This window comes from Hyperolius riggenbachi, chromosome 2, assembly GCF_040937935.1.
Source record: "Hyperolius riggenbachi isolate aHypRig1 chromosome 2, aHypRig1.pri, whole genome shotgun sequence".
NCBI lineage: Eukaryota > Metazoa > Chordata > Amphibia > Anura > Hyperoliidae > Hyperolius > Hyperolius riggenbachi.
Window position 1 is genome coordinate 462,774,447 of NC_090647.1, and position 26,174 is coordinate 462,800,620.

Sequence of the window (26,174 nt, forward strand, 5' to 3'; positions counted from 1 at the left end):
ACTCTGTGTACCCTTGGTGGCAGGCATACCTTGTGTGCACACCTGATCACCTTCCAGTGTCAATGGTCAAATAAGACTTACACATGACACAAAGCTTGCACAAAAAAAGTGGGATGTGCTCTTACTGCTGCCTCGAATGCTCTCTTAAGACTGGTGAGTTCATAGAGGACACATCCCAGGGCCCAGATGTCACTCTTCTGGTTGTAGGGTTTTCCCTCACAGAGTTCTGGAGAAATGTAACACGGAGTTCCCACAACCTGCAGGGAAAAATAAGCAGAAAAATGTGATTTCACAAACAGGAATAGGATGACCAAAAGTCATCAATAAATCAACACAGCTGGCTTCTGCAGCTCTCCTCACTGATTCAAGAAACAGATATGCAAAAGCAAAATGTAACATATCACATGACATATAATAATGAGGTTAAGTCAATAAATATTGTTTTAGTTATGGTGGTTTTGTGGTTTTACAGTGCTGGAATTGTGTGAGAATCTATTCTCAACAAGGTCAATATTTTCTAGAATGTTGCATGTTTCTCCAATTCAATGCCGAGTTTACTTCGAATACTTTGTTTTCACTTCACAATGGTAAGCCATGTTGGTAAGTTATTTGCTAATTGGCCCTAGTGAGCTCCTGTAGGACTATAGTGGGAACAATCATGACAGGAAAGAGACTGCTGTTGCTTGATCTAGCTGCAAGAACTTAGGTTGGCTGAAGTTTAGGGTAAGATATGTTTGCTGGTCAGTGTCACACCTGCTTTAACCACTTCCCTACCACAGGTTATTTCCCCTTAAAACCACAGCAATTTTCACATATCACGCTCCTCCCATTCATTTGCCCATAACTTTATTTCTAATTATCACACTGAAATTATCTATATATTGTTTTTTACGCCACAAAATAGGCTTTCTTTGGGTGATACTATTTGCTAAGAATTATTTTATTTGATATGCATTTTAAAGAGAAAAATACATTTCTCTGTTTTTAGCCATTATAGTTTTAAAATAAATGTGCTACTGTAGATAAAACCCACACATTTTATTTACTCATTTGTTCAGATTATTACAACATTTAAATAATGTCCCTGGTACAACATATGGTAATAACATTTTATTTGGAAATAAAGGTGATTTTTTTCCGCTTTGTGTTTCTTTATACTATATCAATAATTAAAACCCCTAATTTGCAAAAATAACAGTAATATACCCTCTTGTCATGCATATTAAAAAAAAAAAGCTGAGTCCCTATGGTAACAATTTAAATTTTGTTTTTTGTCGTTTTTTAATGTTGTCGTTTTGTAATTTTTTTCATCAGTGCTTTATTTTGGTAATTATAGGGAAAGGTGGTTGAAGGGGTTAATAACTAATGGGTGATTTATTTTTTTCACGTATTTTTGTATATGTGAATGTGTTTTTACTTTTTGACTACTAGATGTCCCAACACTTAACCCTGCATTTTGTGAACAGTACACAGGAAGTCTTGTGTATGTGTTTTACTTTCACTTTGTGAATGACTATAGGCATCTCGCTAATGCCGGTGATCATTCGTTACTTTGATCGGCTATGTTCCCATTCCCAGATTACAAACTGGCAGGATGGCGACGGGAACGTTCGTGGGTGTGAAAAACCTGGAAGTACACATATATATATATATATATATATATATATATATATATATATATATATATAGATAGATAGATAGATAGATACATGATCTTCTCAAAAAATTAGCATATTGTGATAAATTTCATTATTTTCTGTAATATACTGAGAAATATTAGACTTTCATATATTTTAGATTCAAATACACACAACTGAAGTAGTTCAAGCCTTTTATTGTTTTAATATTGATGATTTTGGCATACAGCTCATGAAAACCCAAATTTCCTATCTCAAAAAATTAGCATATTTCATCCGACCAATAAAAGAAAAGTGTTTTTAAAACAAAAAAAGTCAACCTTCAAATAATTATGTTCAGTTATGCACTCAATACTTGGTCGGAAATCCTTTTGCAGAAATGACTGCTTCAATGCGGCGTGGCATGGAGGCAATCAGCCTGTGGCACTGCTCAGGTGTTATGGAGGCCCAGGATGCTTCAATAGCGGCCTTACGCTCATCCAGAGTGTTGGGTCTTGCGTCTCTCAACTTTCTCTTCACAATATCCCACAGATTCTCTATGGCAGGGGTCTCAAACTCGCGGCCCGCGGGCTCAATACAATATTTTGTGTCCCGCGCCGGCAAAAGCTTCCTTATAGTTCGCTTCAGTGCTCCCAAGTAATCCGCCACATCCCCGCCGCTAAACGAGGGCTGCAGAGCCCCCAAATCGCCCGTGGGGGCAATCCGCCGGCATTTCCTGGAAGGGGCAGAGCTTTCAGCTTCAGCTCTGCCCCTCCTGACGTCAATCGCCGCACGGATCGCCGCCTCTCCCCATTCCTCTCTGTGAAAGAAGAGTGAGAGGGGCTGGCAGAGGCGGCGATGCGCCGCGATTGACATCAGGAGGGGCAGAGCTGAAGCTGAAAGCTCTGCCCCTTTCAGGAAATGCCAGCGAGATGCCCCTTGGGCAATTTGGGGGCTCTGCAGCTCTCGTTTTGCGGCCGGGACATGGTGGATTACTTGTAATGGGAGCACTGAAGCGAACTATAAGGTAAAATAGGCAAAATAGTTCGCTTCAGTGTGAATTTGATTTTGAAATAAAAATCAATGCAAGGGGGGGGGGGGGGGGAGGGGGTATGGGATCTGCTGATTGTGAAATCCCTTATGCGGCCCAGCCTCATCCTGACTTTGCCTCCCACGGCCCCCAGGTAAACTGAGTTTGAGACACCTGCTCTATGGGGTTCAGGTCAGGAGATTTGGCAGGCCAATTGAGCACAGTAATACCATGGTCAGTAAACCATTTACCAGTGGTTTTGGCACTGTGAGCAGGTGCCAGGTCGTGCTGAAAAATGAAATCTTCATCTCCATAAAGCAGTGTATACATAGGTGCCAGAGATCCAAACCTGGATAAAGTGATATTCCACTCTAAAGGTGGCCATACACTTGTTAGATTAGCAGCAGATAGATCATCAGATAGATTTCTGATCTATCTGATGTGTTTAGAAACATTTTTTACTAGGAACAGATTTCCAATAGATTTCAGTTTAAAAATCGATCTGATGGCATTTTTTTGCCATCGGATTTCCATTAGGGCCAATGCAAAATGATAAGCAATCTCAACAGATCGACCTAGATTTTCCAGCCTGCCAGATCGATTGAAATCGATCGAAATCGGTCGACTGGTCAATCGATTTGCAATCGACCAATCGATCGATCGATTTTGATCGATCTATCGGCCAGACATCGGCTGAGTGTATGGGCTCCTTTAGTGTAATGATCGCTGCCTGCAAGTCACACCCTACCTTGGCCCCAGGTCCAACCTATAGTATAGTATTCACAAATGAGCGGTGCTGTCCTGCACAGGTGCGGCTGCATTGTAGACCTGACTCCAACAACAAAAGCTGGGTCTACAATGTAGACAGGTCATACGCAGTACAGTGTGGTTCGCTTGTTTACAATGTCACCACTGTCACAAAAGACCAAGGGGCCTCGGTGGTGAGAGCTACAGAACAGCACATCCCTGCTAGGGATAGCCTAAGCACCTGTAGGGTGTTCCATGGGTAATGGTTATTTACTTTTGAAAGTATGTACATGTATCCTTGAAGGTGGTGATAGTAATAGATCATGGATTGCAGTTACAAGACCAGACAGTCTTTGGGCTGACCTGCCACTGTGCAGACGTAAAGAGGAGCTGTAGTGAAAATAACATAATGAATAAAATTGCTTGTTTTTTTACAATTTTCATTTATAGATTACTTAGTCAGCGTTTGCCCATTGTAAAATCTTTACTCTCCTTGATTTACATCCTGACATTCATCACATGGTGACATCTTTAGTTCTGCCAGGTGATCTGTACGAAATGTTCGTTTACTGAGGGTTCTGTGCAAAGAGGGAAACATTGCTTGCTTGGCAGTTGGAAAAAGTTATTCCCATAACGCAATGAGGTTCACAGACAGCAAACTGTCAGGACCATGGGCATGACAGTATACTATGGGAGGGGTTTCATAACAACCCCACCAATGAGTTATTTGAGAAAAAGTAAAGATTTCTCATGGGAAAGGGAGTATCGGCTACTGATTGGGATGAAGTTCAGTGTTGGGTTAGAGTTCCCCTTTAAACTGTATATGCAGGCACTTCAACTGTTGCCAATAGGGAATCAGGACTCCTGGACAGTTCTGGCTATGAGCTCATATAGTTGCATCCCTTAGCTATGGCTGAGCATGACGTACTGTTGCTATGGAGAAGAGAGGAGGGACAACAAGATGGCTTCTGGCATTTGGAGTATGAAGCAGAACAATGCACTCAGCTGTTGCGATCACTTGAAGACCCAGTGGGTCCGATCTTTAAGCACTCTCGGGGAAAACCTGCTAGATTCTTAAGCCTCCTGGCGGTACGCAGTTTTTGAGGCTGCGTCCGCGGGAGGGATTTTTTAAATTAAATATATTTTATCCGTTGTAGCTAGCACTAGGCTAGCTACCATTGTTCACCAAGTCCCCCTGCACCCTTCTGATCCCCCCTATCGCCGCAGCTATACTTTACCTAGCCGTGATCCCGCGAGAGCCGCAGCCTCCCCAATGTGCTTCAGTCGTCGCTATGGCGACGATCAGACATGACGTCTGACGTCATCAACGTCATGCTCAGGCCCGATCCTCCCCATAGCGAAGCCTGGCGCTGATTGGAGAGGCTGCGCCATCGCGGGATCCCTGGGGGGTATGTGTAATGGCAGTGATCGGGGGGGGGGGGATCAGTAGAGAGTGGAGGGACTTGGGGGGCAATGGTAGCTAGCGAACTGCTAGCTACAACAGATAAAACAATTTTATTTAAAAAAAAACCTCCGGGGGCAGAGAAATTCTCTGCGGCGGCTTCCCCGAGTGTAGGTTGGAGTTACCACCAGGAGGGTTAAGGCTGCCATACACTGGTCGATTGCCTCCAGATCAACCAACAGATAGATCCCTCTCTGATCAAACTTGATCAGAGAGGGATCTATTGGCTGCCCATACACTGCATACAGATTTTGAATCGATTTCAGCATGAAATCAATACCCAAACTGTGGAGGTGCTGCTGCCGCTTGCCTTGCCGCTCCAATGATATTACCTGTTCCCCGCCGCAAGTCCCCGGGTCCCTGCAGCCTCTTACTTCTTACAGCGTCCTCCTCCATTCTCCCCTTCACTTTGTATCCTGTCCTGTGACAATTGTAAGTTAAAACAGTAGAGGGCGCTTTGCCTTTTTACAGGACGGGACAGGAGGTGAAGCGAAGATGAAGACACAGGAAGAAGTGAGAGACTGCAGGGACCTGGGGACTCACGCAGGCGGACAGGAGATATTACTGCTGCGTTGGTTGTCGCCCTATCGAACACCGCTAACGATCCGATTTCGGATGGAGATCGGTCGATCGGTCAACATCTGCGTTAACGATTTCACAGCAGATTTGATCACAGTGATTGAATCTGCTGTATTTCGACATAGTGTATAGGTACCTTTAGTGGAGACGGTCCTGAAGGGCCAACCTGGCAGAGTTCAGTCTAGTAGGTTACAGGGCTTTAGTCACTAAAATTATATATCATTTTCTGCTGCAGCAGTTCTAACTAACAATGTTTTAAAGAGAATCTGTATTGTTAAAATCGCACAAAAGTAAACATACCAGTGTGTTAGGGGACATCTCCTATTACCCTCTGTCACAATTTCGCCGCTCCTCGCCGCATTAAAAGTGGTTAAAAACAGTTTTAAAAAGTTTGTTTATAAACAAACAAAATGGCCACCAAAACAGGAAGTAGGTTGATGTACAGTATGTCCACACATAGAAAATACATCCGTACACAAGCAGGCTGTATACACCCTTTCTTTTGAATCTCAAGAGATCATTTGTGTGTTTCTTTCCCCCTGCAGTTCTCATGCACTGAAGTTTCAGGCTGCTCGTTTTTTCTTGCAAACAGCTTTGCCTTTGTCTGTAATTCCTCAGTATGTGAAAGCCCAGCCAGCTCAGAGGACGATTTATCCAGCTTGTAAAAGATAAGAGAGAAGAGAGAAGCTGCCCTAATCTAAATAATACACAGGCAGTGTGCATAGAGGGACCTGGAAGGGGGAGTTCATAGCAGAACCACAACACTGAGCCTTCCAGACACAGGCTGACAAGTCTGACAGGGGAAAGATACATTGATTTATTACAGAGACGGTGATAGTAGAAAGTGCTGCAGTAAGCCAGAACACATTAGAATAGCTTTTGGAACTTGTAGGATGATAAAAAAGAGGATGCAATTTTTGTTACGGAGTCTCTTTAAGAAGAAATGTTTTGCTCATGTATGTAGCAATCAATGGAAACAGTCCAATCAATGTCAGCTGACGATTCTATGGGTACACAACACTGTGGCTAAGTTGTGTAAACCACATATATGGAAACCAGCTGTCAGTGGTTATGAAACCACAAAACCAGAAATGTAGGTGCTCATCATATAACTTTAGACTTTACTGCAGAAAAATACCACTGAGGTTCATATTTTTATAGTTGCTAATAATAGTAATCCTAAAACTTGTGTAGTCCTGTCGGACTCATAGCACTAACAGCATGCTCAGTAGGCCACCCTGCGGTGCTAGAGAGTCTTGACAAAGGACTCCTTACTGAATAGGTGCAGGCTTACTGAACAGTAAGAGTAACTGAACAGTTCTGTACAGTAAACAGCAAGAAACAGCATAACTATCACTGATAATTAATTGGAGCTCATGAATTCTAGTTGGTTGTTAGTGTTTGAATTTGAGATCCTGCATTTGGAAACCCGAATCATGCCGAACATGGCACTTCAGCACTCTGGAGCTAGTGGACAGGGTCACGTGTAGGTCACTTACACCACACCCCACTACATGTGACTGTGATGCTTCCTCTTGAAGCGGCCACAACCCCGTAACCCCGCCCACAATCTCAGGTGATGAAGTAAGGTATTTGGCATAATTCAGGTTTCTGAACGCACAATCCTGAGTTTGAACACTAACACTACTGAAAGAAATGGTGTGTGGACCAGTGGAGTCGGGAAGACTGTCCAGAGGAAACAAAAACGAGACAGAGACACCAGGAGCCCCTGATAGCGCAGCATATCAAGGCTATGAGCCAAATAAGAATATAAAATATTTTCACAAGTGTGGGTTGCAAGGATAGACAATTTTGTGGGATAAACAATCTTGAGGAGGTGTGTTTTGAAGGCTTGTTTTAAGGTATTGTGAGCGATCCTCAGTAGTGGTGTAAAGGAGTTCCAGAGAGTGGGGGCAACTCTATAGAGGTCCTGCAGTTGCGCAAAGGACTAAGAAAAGTGCAGGGAAGTCAGGCGCAGGTCATGTGGTTTGGTCCCACCCCTCTAGCTCCTCCCACCATCAAGTACACAGAAATACCACCTGGACAAGGTCATCTTTCCCTTTTTAGCTTTTGCTTTAGCATTAATTCTGCTGCAGGTAATAAAAGTTTCTCCAAACTCAGTTTGACATGAACAGAGGCAAGAGCGAACATTTCTCCTGTAAACTGGCTCTATTAAGTAGGAATTAATGAGGGGTGACGAGAAAATCAATTCTTTTTAGTCTAATTAGAGGGCAAAAACGTCTCTGAATTGTTTAATCAATTCACTACGGCCATTTAGATTATCACTGACATACGCTTTAACTTCCTATAGAAACAACCATAAGAATTGCCAGTGTCTGCAGCTGATAGAGTTGTATAGAAGAATACATTTGTTAGCATTTTTAGCAGCTAAAGTGTACCCGAGGAGGCGCTCGGGGGGAGGGTGTTGCAGATAGGACACTAAGGCATATTTCCAGGTCCGTGTCCTGCCTCTGTGCCCCTTATGCGCCGCTCCCTGCCCCTCCTGCGCGGCAATGTCACCCCCACTGCAATTACCGACATGCAGCTTGTCGGCAATCTCCAGGGGAAGGGGCGTCCCGTGCAGGAGAGGCACTCTTGCAAAGTACCCAATGGGTTCGTTCCTAATTTACAAAAATACCCACATTGGCTTCTCTTTAAAGTCAGTGGGATGATTTACTGAAATATACGCAGCAAACAACACTGTAGTTAGATAGTAGCCACATTACATATGCAATCATGAGTAGATAAGCTGTTCTCATGTAAATTCTGCTGCACCTGATGGAAGGTGACTGGGTTGAAGCTTCCCAAGTCAATGAGTTGTTATTAGTTCCAGCTGCGGCATTGTTTCTGTAGTAAATCGGCTCTTGATGTGGACTGTGAGCAGGTGGACTGCAGGTGGAGCTCTTTCCACCATACAATAGTGAGATATTTCACTTTGCTCAAGCAACGGATTTAGGATTTTTTTGCCCATGCACTACAGGAGTGTATACTCTAATAATTAGTACTGTGTATGTGTGACCTTGTAAGGGTAGGTGGGTGGAGTTTTACTCCAGTACTATAATTCCCCATCAGGTCTACTTCTGATATGGCATGTTGTGATTGGCTCATAGGCCCTTGTTGATTGCGATTGGTCATTGAATTATATACAAGTGAAGCCTCACAGTCTTAACTTTCAGAGCAGTTCAGTAAGTTTGAAAAGAGCTATGGAGCTTGAAACGGTTGTTTGTCGCTGTGTCACTGCTTGCCTGTTTCATTGATGTGATCAATAAAAGAGCTTTATGATCATCTGCGGTGCTTGTCCTGCATTCCATTGGTGACATTACGGTCTAGAGTGACACAGTGACCATTGACTTGGGCACGCTGACCTGTCTCTACAACATGGGTGCTTCGCCAATCTAGTATTGATTAAAGGACATGTGAAGCAAAAAAATAAATAAATGATGTTTTTATACCATCCATATGTAGAGGGAAGGCTCTGGATACCATAGATCCTACCTCACTCTGTCCTGTTGTTCCTGCGCCGTCCCGGTGGAAGCTGACCTGCTAGGCAGAATAGCTCTTCGGCACTCCTCACGCAGCCTTCGGAACTACTTGCTTCCCCTTATAGTTTTGGAGACGAGTGCATTCATACAGTGTGCCGAGTCCGGGCTAGAGCATGTGCAGTAGGGATGGGCCCGTCTTCAGGATAAATAGGGGATGTGAGTACTGTTAAGAAGGCTGCACACGCAGTGCCAAAGACCTAGAAGAACAGGCAGCTTTCACCAGGGACGGTGCAAGAATGACAAGACAAGGACCTGGATTCTATGGTATCCACTGTCTTCTCTTTATTATGTAAAAAAAACCTAATTTAATTTTTCACTTCAGATTTGCTTTAATGTTGGATTTCACATACAAAAATGGGGGCAACCTTTTTACAGTAGCATGCCCACTTAAAGTTACGGAGGTTGTTTTCACAGCTCAACACAGCTCTGATTTCTTTGTCAATAACTTTATCACTACTTATCACACATACATTATCTATATGTTGTTTTTTCAGAAATCTCCTGACCTGAACCCCATAGAGAATCTGTGGGGTATTGTGAAGAGAAAGTTGAGAGACGCAAGACCCAACACTCCGGATGAGCTTAAGGCCGCTATCGAAGCATCCTGGGCCTCCATAACACCTGAGCAGTGCCACAGGCTGATTGCCTCCATGCAACGCCACATTGAAGCAGTCATTTCTGCAAAAGGATTCCCGACCAAGTATTGAGTGCATAACTGAACATAATTATTTGAAGGTTGACTTTTTTTGTTTTAAAAACACCTTTCTTTTATTGGTCGGATGAAATATGCTAATTTTTTAAAATAGGAAATTTGGGTTTTCATGAGCTGTATGCCAAAATCATCAATATTAAAACAATAAAAGGCTTGAACTACTTCAGTTGTGTGTAATGAATGTAAAATATATGAAAGTCTAATGTTTATCAGTACATTACAGAAAATAATGAACTTTATCACAATATGCTAATTTTTTGAAAAGATCCTGTATATGAGATGAAATGTGGGTTCCTTACTAATGGACACCTTACATGTGTTATATAGTCAATTCTTCCCCCTCATTTTTTTAATCCCTCCTGGCTTATTAGGTAAGAATATTTATCATTACATATAACATACAAATGAGACTTTCCAGACTACAGAAAGACATGCAACGATAGTACTTCTCAGTCAGTCACATGGCTGATAATGTAAATACAAAATAAGCGGAAATAAACAACTATATCCACAAGTAGTAACAGGTAATAACATCAGCTAGAAGCTGTCACGGTGTGGATAAAGGTGTGAAGTATTTATGACAGGCTGTGCATGTTCACTGACTTCAGGGTCAAAGTCTGCACATGGCAGGCTGAATGAGAAGGCTGGGAAGATAAACATCATCATGTGTGCTCTCTGTCCCTACACCCACATCCCTGACGTGGGATTCTGAAAACCATAACTGACAGCAAGTAACACGGGAACAGAAACTAGGCCAAGACTGCAGAGGAGCTGCAGCCAACATCCATAACAACTGAATTATTTTGCACTTCAAATTTCAAGAACATTTAACTATAAAAAAAACACCTTTCTGTGCAGAATATCTGGATACAGAGATGTTGCCACTGCCGTCTTAAAGGACAGGTCCAAGTAAAAAAAAAAAATAAATAAAGCGCAAGATCTACTTATCTGGGGTTTCCTCCAGCCCCTGGCAGCCAATCTGTCCCTTGCTGCTGCTGCAGTGTCCCGGGGTCCCCTCTGTTGCAGATGCCGACCTCAGCAGGTAGGCATCTTCTGTGCCTGCGCAAGCACCACTCACGATCGCACTCACGTGGCCTGGAGCGTTCTATGCAGGCACATATCTACTGTGTCTGCAGAACGCTCCCGGCCACTGAATCGCGACTGCGAGCCTGGCGACATTGGCATCTGCAACGGAGGATATCCCAGGACACTGGAGCTGCGGTGAGGGACAGATAGGCTGCCAGGGGCTGGAGGAAGCCTTGGGTAAGTAGACCTGGGTACATTTTTTTTTTTTACTCAGATGTGTCCTTTAAGCCTCTTACACATTTATGAGTACTGTCGCCTGCATCGATCCCTAGGGTGACAGGAGTGAGTACTGTACAGACGCAATGCTATGAAGGGGGAAGGAGGGACAAATGCGCAATGCACGATGGAGTGGAAGAGAATAACAGACCTGGCCTGCACTCAGACAAGATGATCTAGAGGGCTGCAACCGTTGCCGACACATGCTAGATTCTTGGCATAGGCAGGCCAGACCAGCCGCTTCAGCCGAGAACCATTTACTGTGTGTGCATGAAGCCTTAAGTCTACACAGGCAGTTGCGAACAATAGTGTTCTCCTGTCTACCAAAGGAAGCAAGGAAGTACAGATGAGACAGAGCCTCTAGAGTTGGAAGTGGGGCTTCCAACATCATAGCCATAATAAACTTCCAGTTTATATCTACATACACATAGACATAACTCCAACTTGGCCAAAAATTGAGCATGTGGCTCCTTCCAGTTCAATCTCTCATTGTTCAGGTGCTAGTGCCACAAAAGTAGCAGTGCTGGATTCTATTCCTTTCCCCATGTGCAGATGGCAGGGGAATCGTCCAGTTGGCTGGCAGTTGCAGAAAATCCTCTTGCATGCAATTACATCATCACATATTTGCACAAGGGACATGGGATGGACAAGTAGATTGAGGGTACCGCAGAGAACCCCAGGACAGTAATGAGTAGTGGGCATCAGCAAGGCAAGGACAGTACAGCTACTCAGGTTAAGCCAGAGCGAGGTGACAGGTACCCTTTAATGCTGAACAATCTCTTTTTAGGCATTCACTACCTTTAACACACAAGCTATGATCAATTATTTTTAAAGAGGACCTGAATTTTGCACAGCACACAATGAAAAGTCTTTGCTCCACATATAGTTGAATAAATCCACTGCTTGTTGCTCTGTGTCTATTTATTCAGATCAATGTATTTAAATTAGTTCTTATCAGGAGCTGTGTACAGACTGCAGGACCTCTGCTGAGGCAGCGCTCCTCATACAGTAAACACTGAGGCTTAACCCTTTCAGTGCTCACTGCAAAGTGAAACCTTGTTAAAAACCTCACTTTTTTAGGATTTTCACAAACTGTAATGAAGAAATGTGTTTTTTTTTCCATAAATATTGTCATGCTAATCTTTTAGAGCAAAGAGGACGTTCTGAGTTTAGTTCAACTTTAAACTACCTAAAAAAGCAGTGTTTATTTACCAAGAGGAGTCCTGACACAATAAAGTTCACTCTATTTTAAGAGGTCAGTGGATTTCACTCTCTTCTTGGGTGTCACTTAGTGATGAATGTAGAAATGAGAATATCTGTTATAGTTACATTCTGAGAAGAGTTACATTATATATATATTGTAATAAGGAAGGTCTCAGCTTGCAGGTAATGGACAATGAAGCTGGAGTGTTTGGTTACTGCAGAATCGGGTGAAACTGAGAGGCATCCCAGGAATGGATGTTTCATGTGAGGCAACTGGGCGACTCACATATAAAGTATGCAGAAACTTAACATTTACAGAAAATAATATTCTGAACGTCACACTAGATGTCTGCACTGTCACACGGAAGCCTATTTCCCTTGCGGTATTAAGTTACTTCATAGTATAGGAATGATTCTTGGTGTAAATCACAACTGAAAACTGTTTAATCTATGATTTTGAAGGATTAGCCCATCTACATGTTACAAGCCTGAGCATATATTGGAATGTTAAATCACACACCAATTTCTTATATGTCCAAACATCCCTTGTGGACTCATGTGATGAGATCTCTGCGTGAGTTCCCAGCTCCACCCATCAGAGCTATTACACAGCTAACGAGAGGGGTCAGATGCTAAACTAATCACTATTTAAGAACACCTGAACTGACATGTGACATGATGAGATAAACAAGGTACGCATAGTACTAAGCTGAGGACCAGTTTATGCTCTTCCTGCAAACAAACATTTGGCATTGGTTCCTTTGAGTCAGGGCTGTGGAGCCAGTACAAAAATCACCCGACTCCTCAGCTTATGAAACCTCCAACTCCAGGTGTCCAAAATTGCTCCGCATCCTTGACTCCGACTCCTTAACCTAATACTTACCAGGGCTGTGGAGATGGTACAAAAATCATCCAATTCCTCAGTTTATGAAACCTCCGACTCCAGGAACCCAAAAGTTGCTCCATCTCCTCGACTCCGACTCCACAGCCCTGGTTTTAGTGGCCAGGCCTCTTCCTGGCTTTGCCCACACGCACCTGTGCCAGGCATGTGATCATATGAAGTTATATGATCACCCTGAAAGGAACTGTCAAACATGGCAGGACTTGGTGAGAGCCAGAAGGAGGCCCGGCATTCAAACAGGATCGGAAAGCAGCGCTGCCGCCAGCTCAGGACTTTAGGACATTTGGGACGTCTCTGCCCCATCTGCGCACTTGTTTTGAGAGGAATAACTAGATGGGAGTATCACCTGCGACTGCAGAGGGACCCAGAGCTTTGGGGGCCCCAACTACTAACCTTCAGGTCTGGTATTTTTGTGGCTAAACTTGTTATGGGTGTGAAAATGTTAAGATTATAATGACCTTATCCCAACGAAACTGGCTTGATTTCAGACAGATCTCTCCGCTGGAGGAACTGTGGTGATAATGGTATGCTCCCACATGGCCTATGGTTTTGTCCTATAATCAGACCACTGTGGGTAAACGTGCAAAGAATCCTTAACTTCCTGCCTTCGAAACTGGGCCCACTTCATCCAGGTTTAGCCATTCTGCATCTTAATTCCCACCTCATCCCGTGGCCTGACAGATTCATAATTGCACATGTGTTGATAGCAACAAGACAAGAAATCGCATCATGCTGGAAATCTATGTATATGTTACGGCCAGAACCCGAAGTTTGGCCACTTTGCGTTGTGGCTGGCCACTTTGGGTTCTGGCCGGTCAATGTGCGAAGTGGCCGTGGCGCTGAGGCCAATGCCCAAAATGAGCTGAATCCTGGCGGCTCCGATCATTTTCCCCGGTGCTGGCTCCGCCCCCCACCTCCTTGCTATTGGCTTTCAGTCAGCCGGAGACACACGTGTCCCCCCCCCTACCCCGAGTCGTTCGTGGCTGCAGGAAAGCAGAGTGGGGAGCGCTGCAGACATTGCTTATGTCAGCACCCGCTCTGCAGGGACGAACGAATTCCTGCTTTCCTGACTCTGCCTTCCTGCAGCCGCGAACGACTCTGAGGAGGGAAGGACGCATGTGTCCCCCGGCTGTCAGAAGCTGATAGCAGGGAGGCGGGGGCGGAGCCAGTGCCGGGAAAAATGATCGGAGCCACCAGGATTTGGCTCATTTCGGACATTGGCCGCAGTGCCGCGGCCACTTCGCACATTGACCGGCCAGAACCCGAAGTGGCCAGCCACAACGCGAAGTGGCCAAACTTTGGGTTCTGGCCGTAACATATATACCCAAGGTTCACTCCATCCTCTCTAGAGTTGATTTTCATTTGCATGCTAAAAAACTTTTAGCCTCTAGAGCCGGCAACGCAGTTGCCTTTGCTAAAAATGTCCAAAATTGGCTTACGATCTACCCTCAATCTTCAATACTGAGCACTAACAGCATTAAGATCCCCTCCTATTCCCCCTGTATCTTCTTCTCCAAATGGCCATGAAAGGCACCGTGGTGGGGGCAAGCAAAGGGGTGTGAACATTGGGGGGGCATTAGAGCTTTCCTGGAAGCCCCCCCGAATTTTAGTTATGCCACTGAATGGTATACTCTGAATTTGGGGGTTATGCTGTTAGCTGTTCTTCAAAGGAGGCATAGTAATGGAGGTTGCAAGGTACACAGATATTGTGCCAAAGGTACTGTTTTTGTATACATCTTTGTGAGACCTTGAACTTAAAAAGAGAGCTCCAAACTTTGCAAAGCTTAAAGCCTTACGAGTTCTAAAACTGTCTCTGCATACTCAAGTGTATGTGAGTGCAGTGATCTGGACCTTCGATTGGACTTTTTTTTTCTTTTTTTTTTTTACTCACTGTGTAAGCTTTGCTTTTGCTGCTGAGAATCTTTGATATTCCAAAATCCCCAATCTTGACAACCATCTGATGCTTTTCCAGCAGGATGTTCTGGGTTTTCAAGTCCCGGTGGAGAATGAGCTTGTTGTGCACATGGTGGAGAGCGAGGAGGATCTGGACGAAGAAGTGTAGGATGGTATCTTCATCAAGAAGGGAGTTACACCGTTTCTGGATGAAATCTGCTAAGGTGCCACCTGTAAATCAAAACTGAGTTTATTATTTATATCCCTGTTTGGAAGGCAATGCCAATTAACAGAGTACAGAGCTGTTCACATCACTCCCTGGGCCCAAAGGAGCTTACAATCTTATATCCCTCCCTACTAGAACTACACAAGCAAATGCTCTCTAAAGCCAGTTTGGTAAGATGTCAATGAACCCAAGAAAGAAACAGAGTGAAGAGATGCACAGACTGTACAATCTAGACTACCTGCTGGACTATAAAGGTAGGACGGCTGTGGTTTGCTGAGTGTTTTGAACAGTAGTTTATTTTAGAGTGAAACTCCCACAAAACTTTTTTTTCGGTTTTGTTTTGGCAGGAGAGAACTGCTGATCAATATTAGTCATTTATGAACTGTCGTTTTGGCAACAGTTAGTAACCATCTAATACAAAAGAAGTTGACTTGTCCTTTTGAGCTGTTCTCAGAGCACAAAATAACTTCCCACAGGCATAGTAAATAAGGGGAAGAGAAAGATGTTCAGACAAGACATAATACTTGGAGGGGAAGACAGTCTATCTGTCTAACCTGCACTTAAGGCAATGTGGGCAGTGACTACGGTCAAGCAAGCAGCAAGACATAGTGCACCAAGGCTCTGTTCACATTATGGAACATAAGCAATTCACTTTTTCTCCTAAATTTTCTCCTAGGTTTTTACTGTCGGGCATAAAATCCAGGGCTGTGGAGTCGGTCCAAAAATCCACCGACTCCGACTCCTCAGTTTAGGATTCCACCGACTCCGACTCCTCTAATTTGCATATTACAATTTTGTTGATTAACAGTATGTAACGTGAAATTCGTCTCTTAACTGCCAACGCTTAGGAATTTTACAAGACAACTGAAGTGAGAAGGATATGTAGACTACTATATTTATTCCCTTTAGACTAAAACTAGTCCTTGGTAAGAGTACTTGTAAAAGGTACAGACCGGAATAAAGAACATCTATCAGGCCCTAGGCAATGTAACTGTGGGTACATGTAAGAGTGATGTGCAGGTACTCTGCAGGGGAATGAGGAGATTCTTCCTCTATTACACATTCTTCATGCACAATCTGAACCAGGTTTATGGGCGATAGATAACACCTCTGTGTTCAGTGTGCACAACAGTCTCAGTGGATTCCCTGCAGCTCTGTGGGGAGAGCATATGTAGAGTATAGTACTACTGTGTAACAAAGTAAACCTGAGACAGATGAAATTAAAGTTTTATACATACCTGGGGCTTCCTCCAGCCCCCTTCAGGCTAATCAGTCCCTCGCTGTCCACCTCCGCCACCTGGATCTTCTGCTATAAGTCCAGGTACTTGAGCCAGTTTGGTGTAGTGTGCATGCACACACTCCGCCGCCAGGAGCATACTACACCTGTGCAGCACTATTGTGCAGGTGCAGAACGCTCCTGGCTGTGGAAGCGGCACGCAGCCGGACTGCGCTGACTGGCTGAATTACCTGGACTCATAGCAGAAGATCCAGGTGGCGGAGGAGGACAGCGAAGGACCGAATGGCCTGAAGGGGGCTGAAGGAAGCCCCAGGTATGTATAAAGCTTTTCTTTTAATTCGCCTCAGGTACCCTTTAATTCATAGTCACCAAACCAAATTTTAACAACATATCAATTTATTTGATTTCATAAGCAAAGAGAGTGCATACATTTGCATAAACCAGCATCAATGCAGAATTATTTCCATCTCATTGACCATCTCTATTAGTGACACGGCTACACATCAGGCTTTATTCTTACAGCATAGATGTTATTTAGTATATATAAGAGATTCCTGTGTACACATCATATATACAGTCACAATCAGATATGTATATCTGACTTTAAAAATACGGGGACTGCTTTATTGAAGCAGCACAAGTAACTCATTTTCATTGGTTTATTTCATTTTTGTGGACTAAACACAGCTATTACTGTATATATACATTATTTTTAATGACTATTATCTGAGAAATAGAACATTTTATCATATTTTCTATTTTAATTACAGTTAAAAATTCATTAGGAGTCGGAGTCGGTGCATTTTTTCCCCGACTCCGACTCCAGGCACGCAAAATTGCTCCTTCTCCGACTCCACGACTCCGACTCCACAGCCCTGATAAAATCAAAAATCAATTCTTTATTTTTATCTGGTAAACAAGTAATAAGGATGCTAATCAGGCATTCCAAAAGTTAAAATCACTATTACTTTTCTTGTTGATAAATTATCATTCCCCAGTTTACATGACTCTTATTTGGTACACAGAAGATTTGGTACACAAAAGAGAAGTTGCAGGGCATGCTGGGTTGTCTTTTTTTTGCTTCTCTACTTCCCCTCAGACGTAACTAATGCACTCTGATTGGCTGAAGCCTCTTTCCCTCCTGTTTTCCCCTCCCACGCCTCTGTTCCTCTCTGATTGGCCAAAATTTCTCAGGCTGAAACAATGCACTTTCTATAGTGAAGGGCGGGCAAATCAGGCAGAGGAGACTAAAGGCGGATATTACATCATGACTGGCTTCAAAATAGCCACAGTAAATATGGAAACTGTCTAGAATAGTATTCTCTACTTTTCCTTTATTAAATTCACAGGAATCATAACGTGGACAGTGCAATACAACTGTTATGTACTGTAAGTAGAGCAAGTATTTATCTACTTATTTGTTTTTTTTTTCCTGAGATAGTATGGCTGACAGCTCCTCTTTAAGTTACCAGTCAGCAAGAAAATACTAAGAGTAATTAAGATTCGACTTTTTCCCTTACTTTTTGGTACTTTTTCCATTGCAAAGTTCTGAAAAGTTATTTTAAAGAGAAGATGAAAAATGATCTCCTAGGAGAAAACTCAGGAGAAAAAAGTAATTGCATATGGGACTATGTCCACTGGCGAGAACTTTTGACAGACCAAGCAGCAGACAGAGTGGATAGGTCCAGGACTACAATGTTTTTCTATGGGCCAGTTCACACTGACCCATTCCGTTTGAGTCCGTTGCAGTCTACTGCGGAAAAATCCAACCTGCACACATTTTCTGAGGACAGCATACTGTGTTGCCATTCATTTAATGGATAGCACAACTCAGCGGCCCCTGCAACTGGCTCTGGAGCATTACAGTGCATCCATCAGTTTAGGTACGGTAGCATTCCAGCATAGTGTTAGCGCACAATAACATAGCTATCTATTCATTGAAACCTCAGTATATAATGGGAGCAATTCTGATAACAACAGTGGACTGACTTTCAGCCTTGCCCCCAGTGGCGTAACTACAAATCACGGGGGGGGGGGGGGGGGGGGCAGCAAAACTTTGATTGGGCCCCACAATGCTCACACCTTTCCCTTGCATAACGCTGGTGACCCTTATAGCCAGGGGGCCTAAGTTGCAAGGGTCATCAAACAAGTGTAGACATCATAATCATCACACCCATAACCAGTGCAGCCACACACCAGATGTGAAAGATGGACCCCTTTATCAGTGGAAGTGAAGTAGTAGTTGGGGCCACCCTGCAGTGGCAGGGGATGCTCCCTTGTAGTTGCGCCCCTGGTAGCCACATGGAAAGCGATAATGTCTTATTACTGCATACCTGTGCCAGATTTACCATAAGGCACAGTAGGCACGTGCCTACAGGCGCCTGATGATGAAAAGGCGGGCCACTCCCTCCTTCCCTTTGCAGAGTCCTGATGAATGTAAATGAGAGGTTACTCACCGTGCTCTCAGCATTCCACTGGCGAGATCTCACTTCAGTCAAGGGCACCTCTAGCTACCTAATACTGTGGGTACATCTGGCTACCCAATACTATGGGGCACCTGTAGCTACTTAGCATTAGGTAGCCAGAAGTACCCTCAATATTAAGGGGCACCTGCAGCTACCTATGACAGGCAAAGGAAGTAAGGGAGAAGTGACAGCTGGGCCAGTCAGCCCACTTGTGGTGCAGTTTGGTGGGGTTTGTAAGTTCATGGAGGGTCTAGGGTGCCAGGGCATCTGTGCCTATGGGCTCCTGTAAGGTAAATCTGGGCCTGCTGTATACACTTCAATAATAATAATATTGATTATGTTTTTATAACACAAAAAGGTGGAGCAGTTGTTACTGGAACAAGCAAGGCCATGAGAGTGGCTCAGCTTTCATTTTGACGTCGCTGTTATTAATGGACCAGATAAAGCCACATTCCTATAATCGCTGAGGAATCTGTTTTATGAAACAATGACCGTCCTTATGTCAACAGCCTGAGTCATTCTGTTTCTGGCCTGAATTTACATAAGCAGCTGGTTTCGGTCCTGCTCTCAGGCCACAATAAAAGCAGCAATGTGGCACACAGAGAAGGAAAACAAACTTTCGGCTGGGTGTAACCAATGAAAGCAATACATAAAAGGCAGAGTTCACAAGAAGCATCTAAATGCATAGCTGGACTGCAAATAGGTGGACTGGTTTACCTGCCAAAGGATCTGTAATTGTGTCCAGCCTTTACATTTAGGGACATACTGCTGCCAAACTGCTCAGCCGGGCAGGTGACACCTCTGTTTTCTATTTCAAATCTGCAGCTTCCTGTGTCACTTAACTGCTGATTGGACAGTGAAGAGTGAGATCATGCTGACTATTTCCCTTGTGCGCAGGCAAGTGATACAGCAAGCTGCAAAGATGAGGCTGCATCCTACAATGCAATGCAGGCACCACAGTGGCCTATTCAGCGGCAATAATGCAGATTAGGACTTCAGAGGCTCAGTAAGTCAGACTTAAAGAAACACTATTTACGAAAGCCCACATTTTTTAAACACCCCTAAAGTAGTTCCTAGACAGAAGAATCACAGAGAATTTTTTATTTTAATAGTGATGTTCAGGGCCGGGCCGAGGCAGAGGCGAAAGAGGCTCCAGCCTCAGGGCCCAGTGTAGGAGGAGGTGCAGAACTCACTCAGCTATCATTCCCCTATTGTGTTTGCAGAGAGAAATAAGAAAAGGGGATACATTGCAGTGACTGCAAGCCAGATAATTAGAGATGAAGGTGTTGGGGGGGGGGGGGGGGGGGGCCTGGGATGCCTCTTAGTCTAATTGCAATCAGTGTGTGATGGCTGGGGTGGGAGGGATGGAGGGGTGCACTTTGGTGTCTCAGCCTTGGGTGCAGGAGGACCTTGTCCTGGCTTTGATGATGTTTCTGTAATACACATGTGTAAGTGGATGCTACCATCATAAGTGGCTCACTGATGCTGACAGAGTTTGGTACCAACCGTTAAATCAGTGTTTCTCAAAACTGTCCTCGTGACTCCCCAATGGTGCATGCTTTGTAGGCAGCCTCAGCTATGCACAGGTGGGGTAATTAGTGTCTCAGCTAGGTGGACTCCACGAAGCTGAGACACTAATTACCCCACTTGTGCATAGGTGAGGTTGCCTGTAAAACATGCACCATTGGGGAGTTACGAGGACAGGTTTGAGAAACACTAAATCATAGGTGAAGCCTTTGGAGGCTGTATAAATAAACTATCATGCAGATGCTGCTGACTATTGAGAGCCATGTATGCAGCATCCATTTACAGATACATGTTACAGAAACATCACTATTACAAAAAATACGCTGTGAACAATTATGCCATGTCATCCTAGCAAACAAAACAAAAAAGTGCAGAATCAGTGGATCTGTTAGAGGTCTGATGTTTGTAGGTAGCTTTGGAGAAACGTTTATGTAGCAGAAGCAATTAGGCACCTCCACACTTTAAGAGCAATTAGTTCACAGATAACATCAACAGTGAAACCTGTCACACAGGGAAAAACATTACTGATAACCATTTAGCTTTAGTTTTTTCTAGGAAAGAAAACTTAAAATGTGGTTCATCATCAACACACATTCCAGAGCCAGCAACGATGAAGGTAATGGGGGCTGATGACAAGCATTTCCAAAGAATAAAGGCATTCATAGGATGGCTACATAAAGTCAGACGTTTACACACACAGAGTGAATTCTTTAAAGAGGAACTTTAACCAAGGTTTGAACTTCATTCCAGTCAGTAGCTGAAACCTCCGTCCCCACGAGAAACCTTTACTTTTCAGGAATAGATCATCAGGGGGGTCTGTATGGCTGATATCGTGGTGAAACCCTCCCACAATGTGATGTCATGACCACGGTCCTGACAGTTTACTGTCTGTAAACCTCATAGCATTGTGGGAAATAACGGTTATTTCCAAGCAAGCAATATCTCCCTCTGTGCATAGAACTCACAGTATCGAACATTCCATACAGATCACCTGGCAGAACAAAAGATGCCACCACCAGTAATACATTTCAGAATGTAAATCAGGTAGAGGAAAGATTTTACAATGGGCAAACACTGACTAAATAATCTATAAATTAATATTATAAACAATAAGCAATGTTATTAATTATGTTATTTTCACTACAGTTCCTCTTCAAAGGGAATATACAGTACATACGGGATATACTGAAGTGCCTGTAAGTTGTTTTAATCTTTACCGGTATTTCTTCTTCCGGTTATTATTTTTATTATTACTTTAGCTGTATTGGATCACCTGGCAGTCAAATACACTTTTCTCAGCTTATTTAGCCATGCTCATGCACCTCTCATGCATAAGATGATGTCCGTGGGCCTTCTGCTAAGCATAAGCGCATCGTACTGAGCATGCACGAGCGCATGACCTGCACATGCCCAGTATGAGCAAACAGGTGTGCACAGAACCTTATCTCAGTGTAGGAGAGATTTCTTATACTGTACATGCACAGGTCATGTGCTCCCACATGCTCAATATGAAAGCACACTAGCAGCTGAATGGACATCCTTATACCTGTATAGGAGAGCGCTGCTAAGGAAGTCTTTTTACCTACATGCATGGAGGGCCAACCCAGAACTTATGATAGGGTTGGCACCATTTTATCCATGGCACCAAATCATTTTATTCTTATTTTATTTAAAGTGTACCTGAAGGGAAAACATACATACATATTGTCCCTCCGCCGGTGAGCTGGACACAGGGTGAGCAGAATGACAGTCAAATCCCCAACGGCGTTAAATACTATTCCCCTCCAACTCGTAGCAACTCATGGAGAGAGGTCATTCGGGGTCTGGGTATCGCTGGAATCCCGAATTACCCTTATGCACCCCACAGCCTATTACATTACTGCTATAGTGGCGCTCGGCACTGAGTGCCGTAACAACCTGCTTTGGAAAAGATGCCTTTCTGGAAAATTCAGAAGCTTTCTCCATCTTCCTCAAAACCCACCGAACCATCACTGGACCCCCTGAATCTATTCGGCAAGGGCTTTTTGAATTGGTTCACGCAGCCCCCCTCCCGTCCATGTATGAGTTCAATCACAGTGGGCAGACAGAAGACGGCCCATGTCTGTGCATTAGCAGGGAGCCATGCCTACACAGCTTTTTCCTCCTTCTTCTTCGCAGATGCATTCCGGTCTAAGAATGAGAATGCCATACTGCGCAGGCGCACTGACACAGTAGCACGGAGTCACTCGTGCACGGAGGAAAAAGCCATGCATGAGTGGCTCCATACTACTGTGCAGGTGCATCAGTGGGCATGTGCTTGTTCACAGGAGAGAGCGCCCCCGCTGAGAAAAAGAAGGTTCCAGCGACCATCGGTGGCATACAGGAGGATCGAAGAAGCCTCTTAGCTCTACCAAGGAAGTATCTGACTTTTTTCTTAACTTACAGGTTTGCTTTGAGAACAGAAGGCCTACTGATAGCGAAAGCCCCAAGAATAGTATTTTATCATTTCATTTTTATTGACTGTAGCACAATTCCAGCAGGTCACAAATTTAGATACACTTTGTTATTTGGGAGCATTAACTTTAAATTGTTTAACTTGAACCAAACTGGAATTTGTGGAATTTTGCGAATTCCTATAGGCAGAACTGACATAGCTGGGAAGGTACGTAGGCCTTCTTAATCATAGTGCTCTTTCAGTTCTGAACAATTTTCATTCGGATTGAGGTCACCACTTCGTACAAGGCCACTCCAATACCTCGGGCTTGTTGTCCTTAAAGGTAATATCCAATGAGTTTTTGTTTTTTGTACATCTACTTACCTGGGGATTCCTCAAGTCCCTGTGGCGCAGTACACTTGAGATTAAGTCAGTGTCACCGCGAGCGGCTCTTGCGCAGGTTCAGTAGATGCCGACTTTCCGAGGTCAGCATCTTGCACTGGAGGGGACCCACGGGCCACCGGTGGGAAGCAGTGGGGGCACAGGATGGCTGACAGATGATGGAGGAAACCCAGAGTAACTATATATATTTTTTTAAACACCTTGGATATTCCCTTTAAAGGGAACCAAGCACCCATTTTTTTTCCTGGTTTCTAAAAGATATAGGAGCTGCCATGTTTCCCCTTCCCCTCCTAGCTGCCCATTATTTATCCAGGAGATGGTGTGAAGATAGCATCTGTGACTTCTGTAAACTCTTTGTAGCACAGTGTTCATTCACCGATCAAAAAGGTTTTTTTGCACTAAATGGAACACAAAGTCCCGACCTGCTGAATTGTTACCAGAGAGAGTTTCCCATAAAAATCTATGATTGAAATGCATCTGCTCCAGACTCAAACAGGAAGAGAAAACGGAGCAGACACTGAACTGGTTCGATTCAATCCAAATGGGCTGTTTTGCGCCATTTCCAATGGGACCGAGCCTAAAGCAAGTCCAAGGGCAAGGGTAGTGTTAGGCTTACCTGTCAGGGGAAGCCACTGTACAGAACCAAAACTGCACTGTTATGAACATACAGCACCCCAAATCCAACTGTGCACTTGTTTGTTATGCAAGATAATAAGACAAAGTGCAGACATCAATGGTTGAAAAGCAGCTTATTGATGAGTCCTTCGTATCCTGCAGAATTCCCTAAGCAGCAGCTTCTCTGTCGCTAGCTAACTGCTTCTGTTGAAAGAACTGGAAATAGTTTGTATCTGCGTATTAATGGGAAGATAAAAGATTTGAAAGGCTGCAATGAGAACCACTTTGGCAAACACTTCTGAGACACTGGAAAGTGTTCTTGGAGTTTGATAAGTGGTACAGGGAGTGCACCCTAAGGAGCCTCTCTTTCACAATAAAGACTACAGTCCAGCTATGTCTTAACTACTTAACTGTTTTAAACCCAATGCCAGGCACAAAAGCTTCCCTGGTCGTAATTGGGCAAAATCACATGATGTCAAATAAATCAGTTTCCAAGTACCCCCCCCATTCCCTGGCTGCAGCGCAGAGTCCCCCGAATCTAAACTGTACAGTATTTGACCTTGTTAAAGTCTGGTTTCTGATTGGGCCAGGCCAGAACATTCACCTGTTTCTCTTTCAGCCTTTGTGTGGTCAATGTTACTTGCAGAGGGCAGAAGGGTTTACTCAAGAATTTGAAAGTATTTTGCCCTATCCATTTTTCCTTCAATCTTAAAAAGTCCCATACCCATTTCCTGCAGCAGAGAAACATCTCCACAGCAAGATACTACCACCTCCATGCCTTACTGTAGATAAGGCATTGTTTGGATGGTTAGGTGTATTGGCTTTCCTCCAGATTTAATGTTTGGTGTTGAGGCCAATTTTAGTTGATTGCTTGTTTGCAAAATACATCCTTGATCAGGCTCCCTTAAAGGGACACTGTAGGGGGGTTAGGGCAAAATGAGTTGAAGTTACCCAGGGACATCCTGTACCCGCGTAGCCACACCCCAATGCTCCGGCCCCGCCTCTGGTTCATTTCTGTAATTTCAGACTTTAAAGTCTGACAGCCACTGCGCCTGCGTTGCCGTGTCCTCACTCCCGCTGATGGCACCAGGAACGTACTGCGCAGGCCCAGTATGGTCTGTGCCTGCGCCGTGCGCTCCTGGTGACATCAGGGGAAGCAAGGACACGGCAACGCAGGAGCAGTGGTTTTCAGACTTTAAAGTCTGAAATTCCAGAAGTGAACTGGAGGCGGGGCCGGAGCATCAGTGAGTGGCTGCGCAGGCACAGGATGCCTGCGGGGGACCATTAGAAGCCCTGGGTAACTTCAACTCATTTTCCCCGACCCCCTACAGTATCCCTTTAAGCAGGAGATTTCAGCGCTTGTGCAGCTACTTCTCTTGATACAGTGAGCATTCACAGAGGAAGAGCAATCAAAGACGCCTGCCGTCGGGCCAATGCATGAGCAGTACTAAGTGACTCGGCTGCAGGAGTGGAATGAACAGCTGAGCCAGGAGGAGGACCAGGAGGACGGCGAGAGACATATAATCTTAGTCAAGACAAGACACAGAACATTTATATTGTGCTTTTCTCCTGGTGGACTCAAAGTGCCATAATTGCAGCCCCTAGGGCGTACTCTATAGGCAGTAGCACATCTAATCACTTCATACCTGAGATAGAGTGACCAGATTTTTGTGGGTCCAACCTGGGACGGGGAGGGGGGCGTGGGGGGGGGGGCGCGCAGCGAAAAATGGGCGTGGCCATGACATTGTATGGGCGGAGCTAACGTAATGATGTAACAGTGAGGCATAAGAAAGCAGTGTTTACGCCATGATGTGGACAAACGAGACTTTGCATCATGGGTGTGCAGAAACTGTGTGATGCTAATAGTATACCGTAACCATAAAGCAGCAAACATAGCCATCTATGACCATTAAATAATAAATGCAGTAACAGTTACCCCGGACACCAGAAAATAAACGCAATAGGCAACATGTCGGCACAAAATAACCGCAATGCGGGCAACATGTCAGTATAAAATAAATACAATGCGGGCAAACATGTCAGTATAAAATAAATGCAATGCGGGCAAACATGTCAGTATAAAATAAATGCAATGCGGGCAAACATTTCACCAGGCAAGAAACGCACTGCGGGCAAACATTTCACCAGGCAAGAAACGCACTGCGGGCAAACATTTCACCAGAAAGGAAACGCAATGCGTGCAAACATTTCACCAGAAAGGAAACGCAATGCGGGCAAATATTTCACCAGGCAAGAAACGCACTGCGGGCAAACATTTCACCAGGCAAGAAACGCAATGCGG

The 26,174-nt window shown here is 44.2% G+C and overlaps 1 protein-coding gene across 6 annotated transcripts in view; it reads right to left on the bottom strand.

Moving 5' to 3' along the window:
- NEK8 (NIMA related kinase 8) overlaps positions 1-26,174 on the bottom strand; it is a 173,764-nt gene that overhangs the window by 140,761 nt on the left and 6,829 nt on the right. For all 6 annotated transcript variants that reach the window (XM_068270141.1, XM_068270145.1, XM_068270143.1 and 3 more), the window contains exons 3-4: positions 14,986-15,218; positions 126-257 (exon numbers count right to left, since the gene is read on the bottom strand). In XM_068270141.1, the coding sequence (XP_068126242.1) occupies positions 126-257; positions 14,986-15,218 (365 nt within the window). The remainder of the gene's footprint in view (positions 1-125; positions 258-14,985; positions 15,219-26,174) is intronic.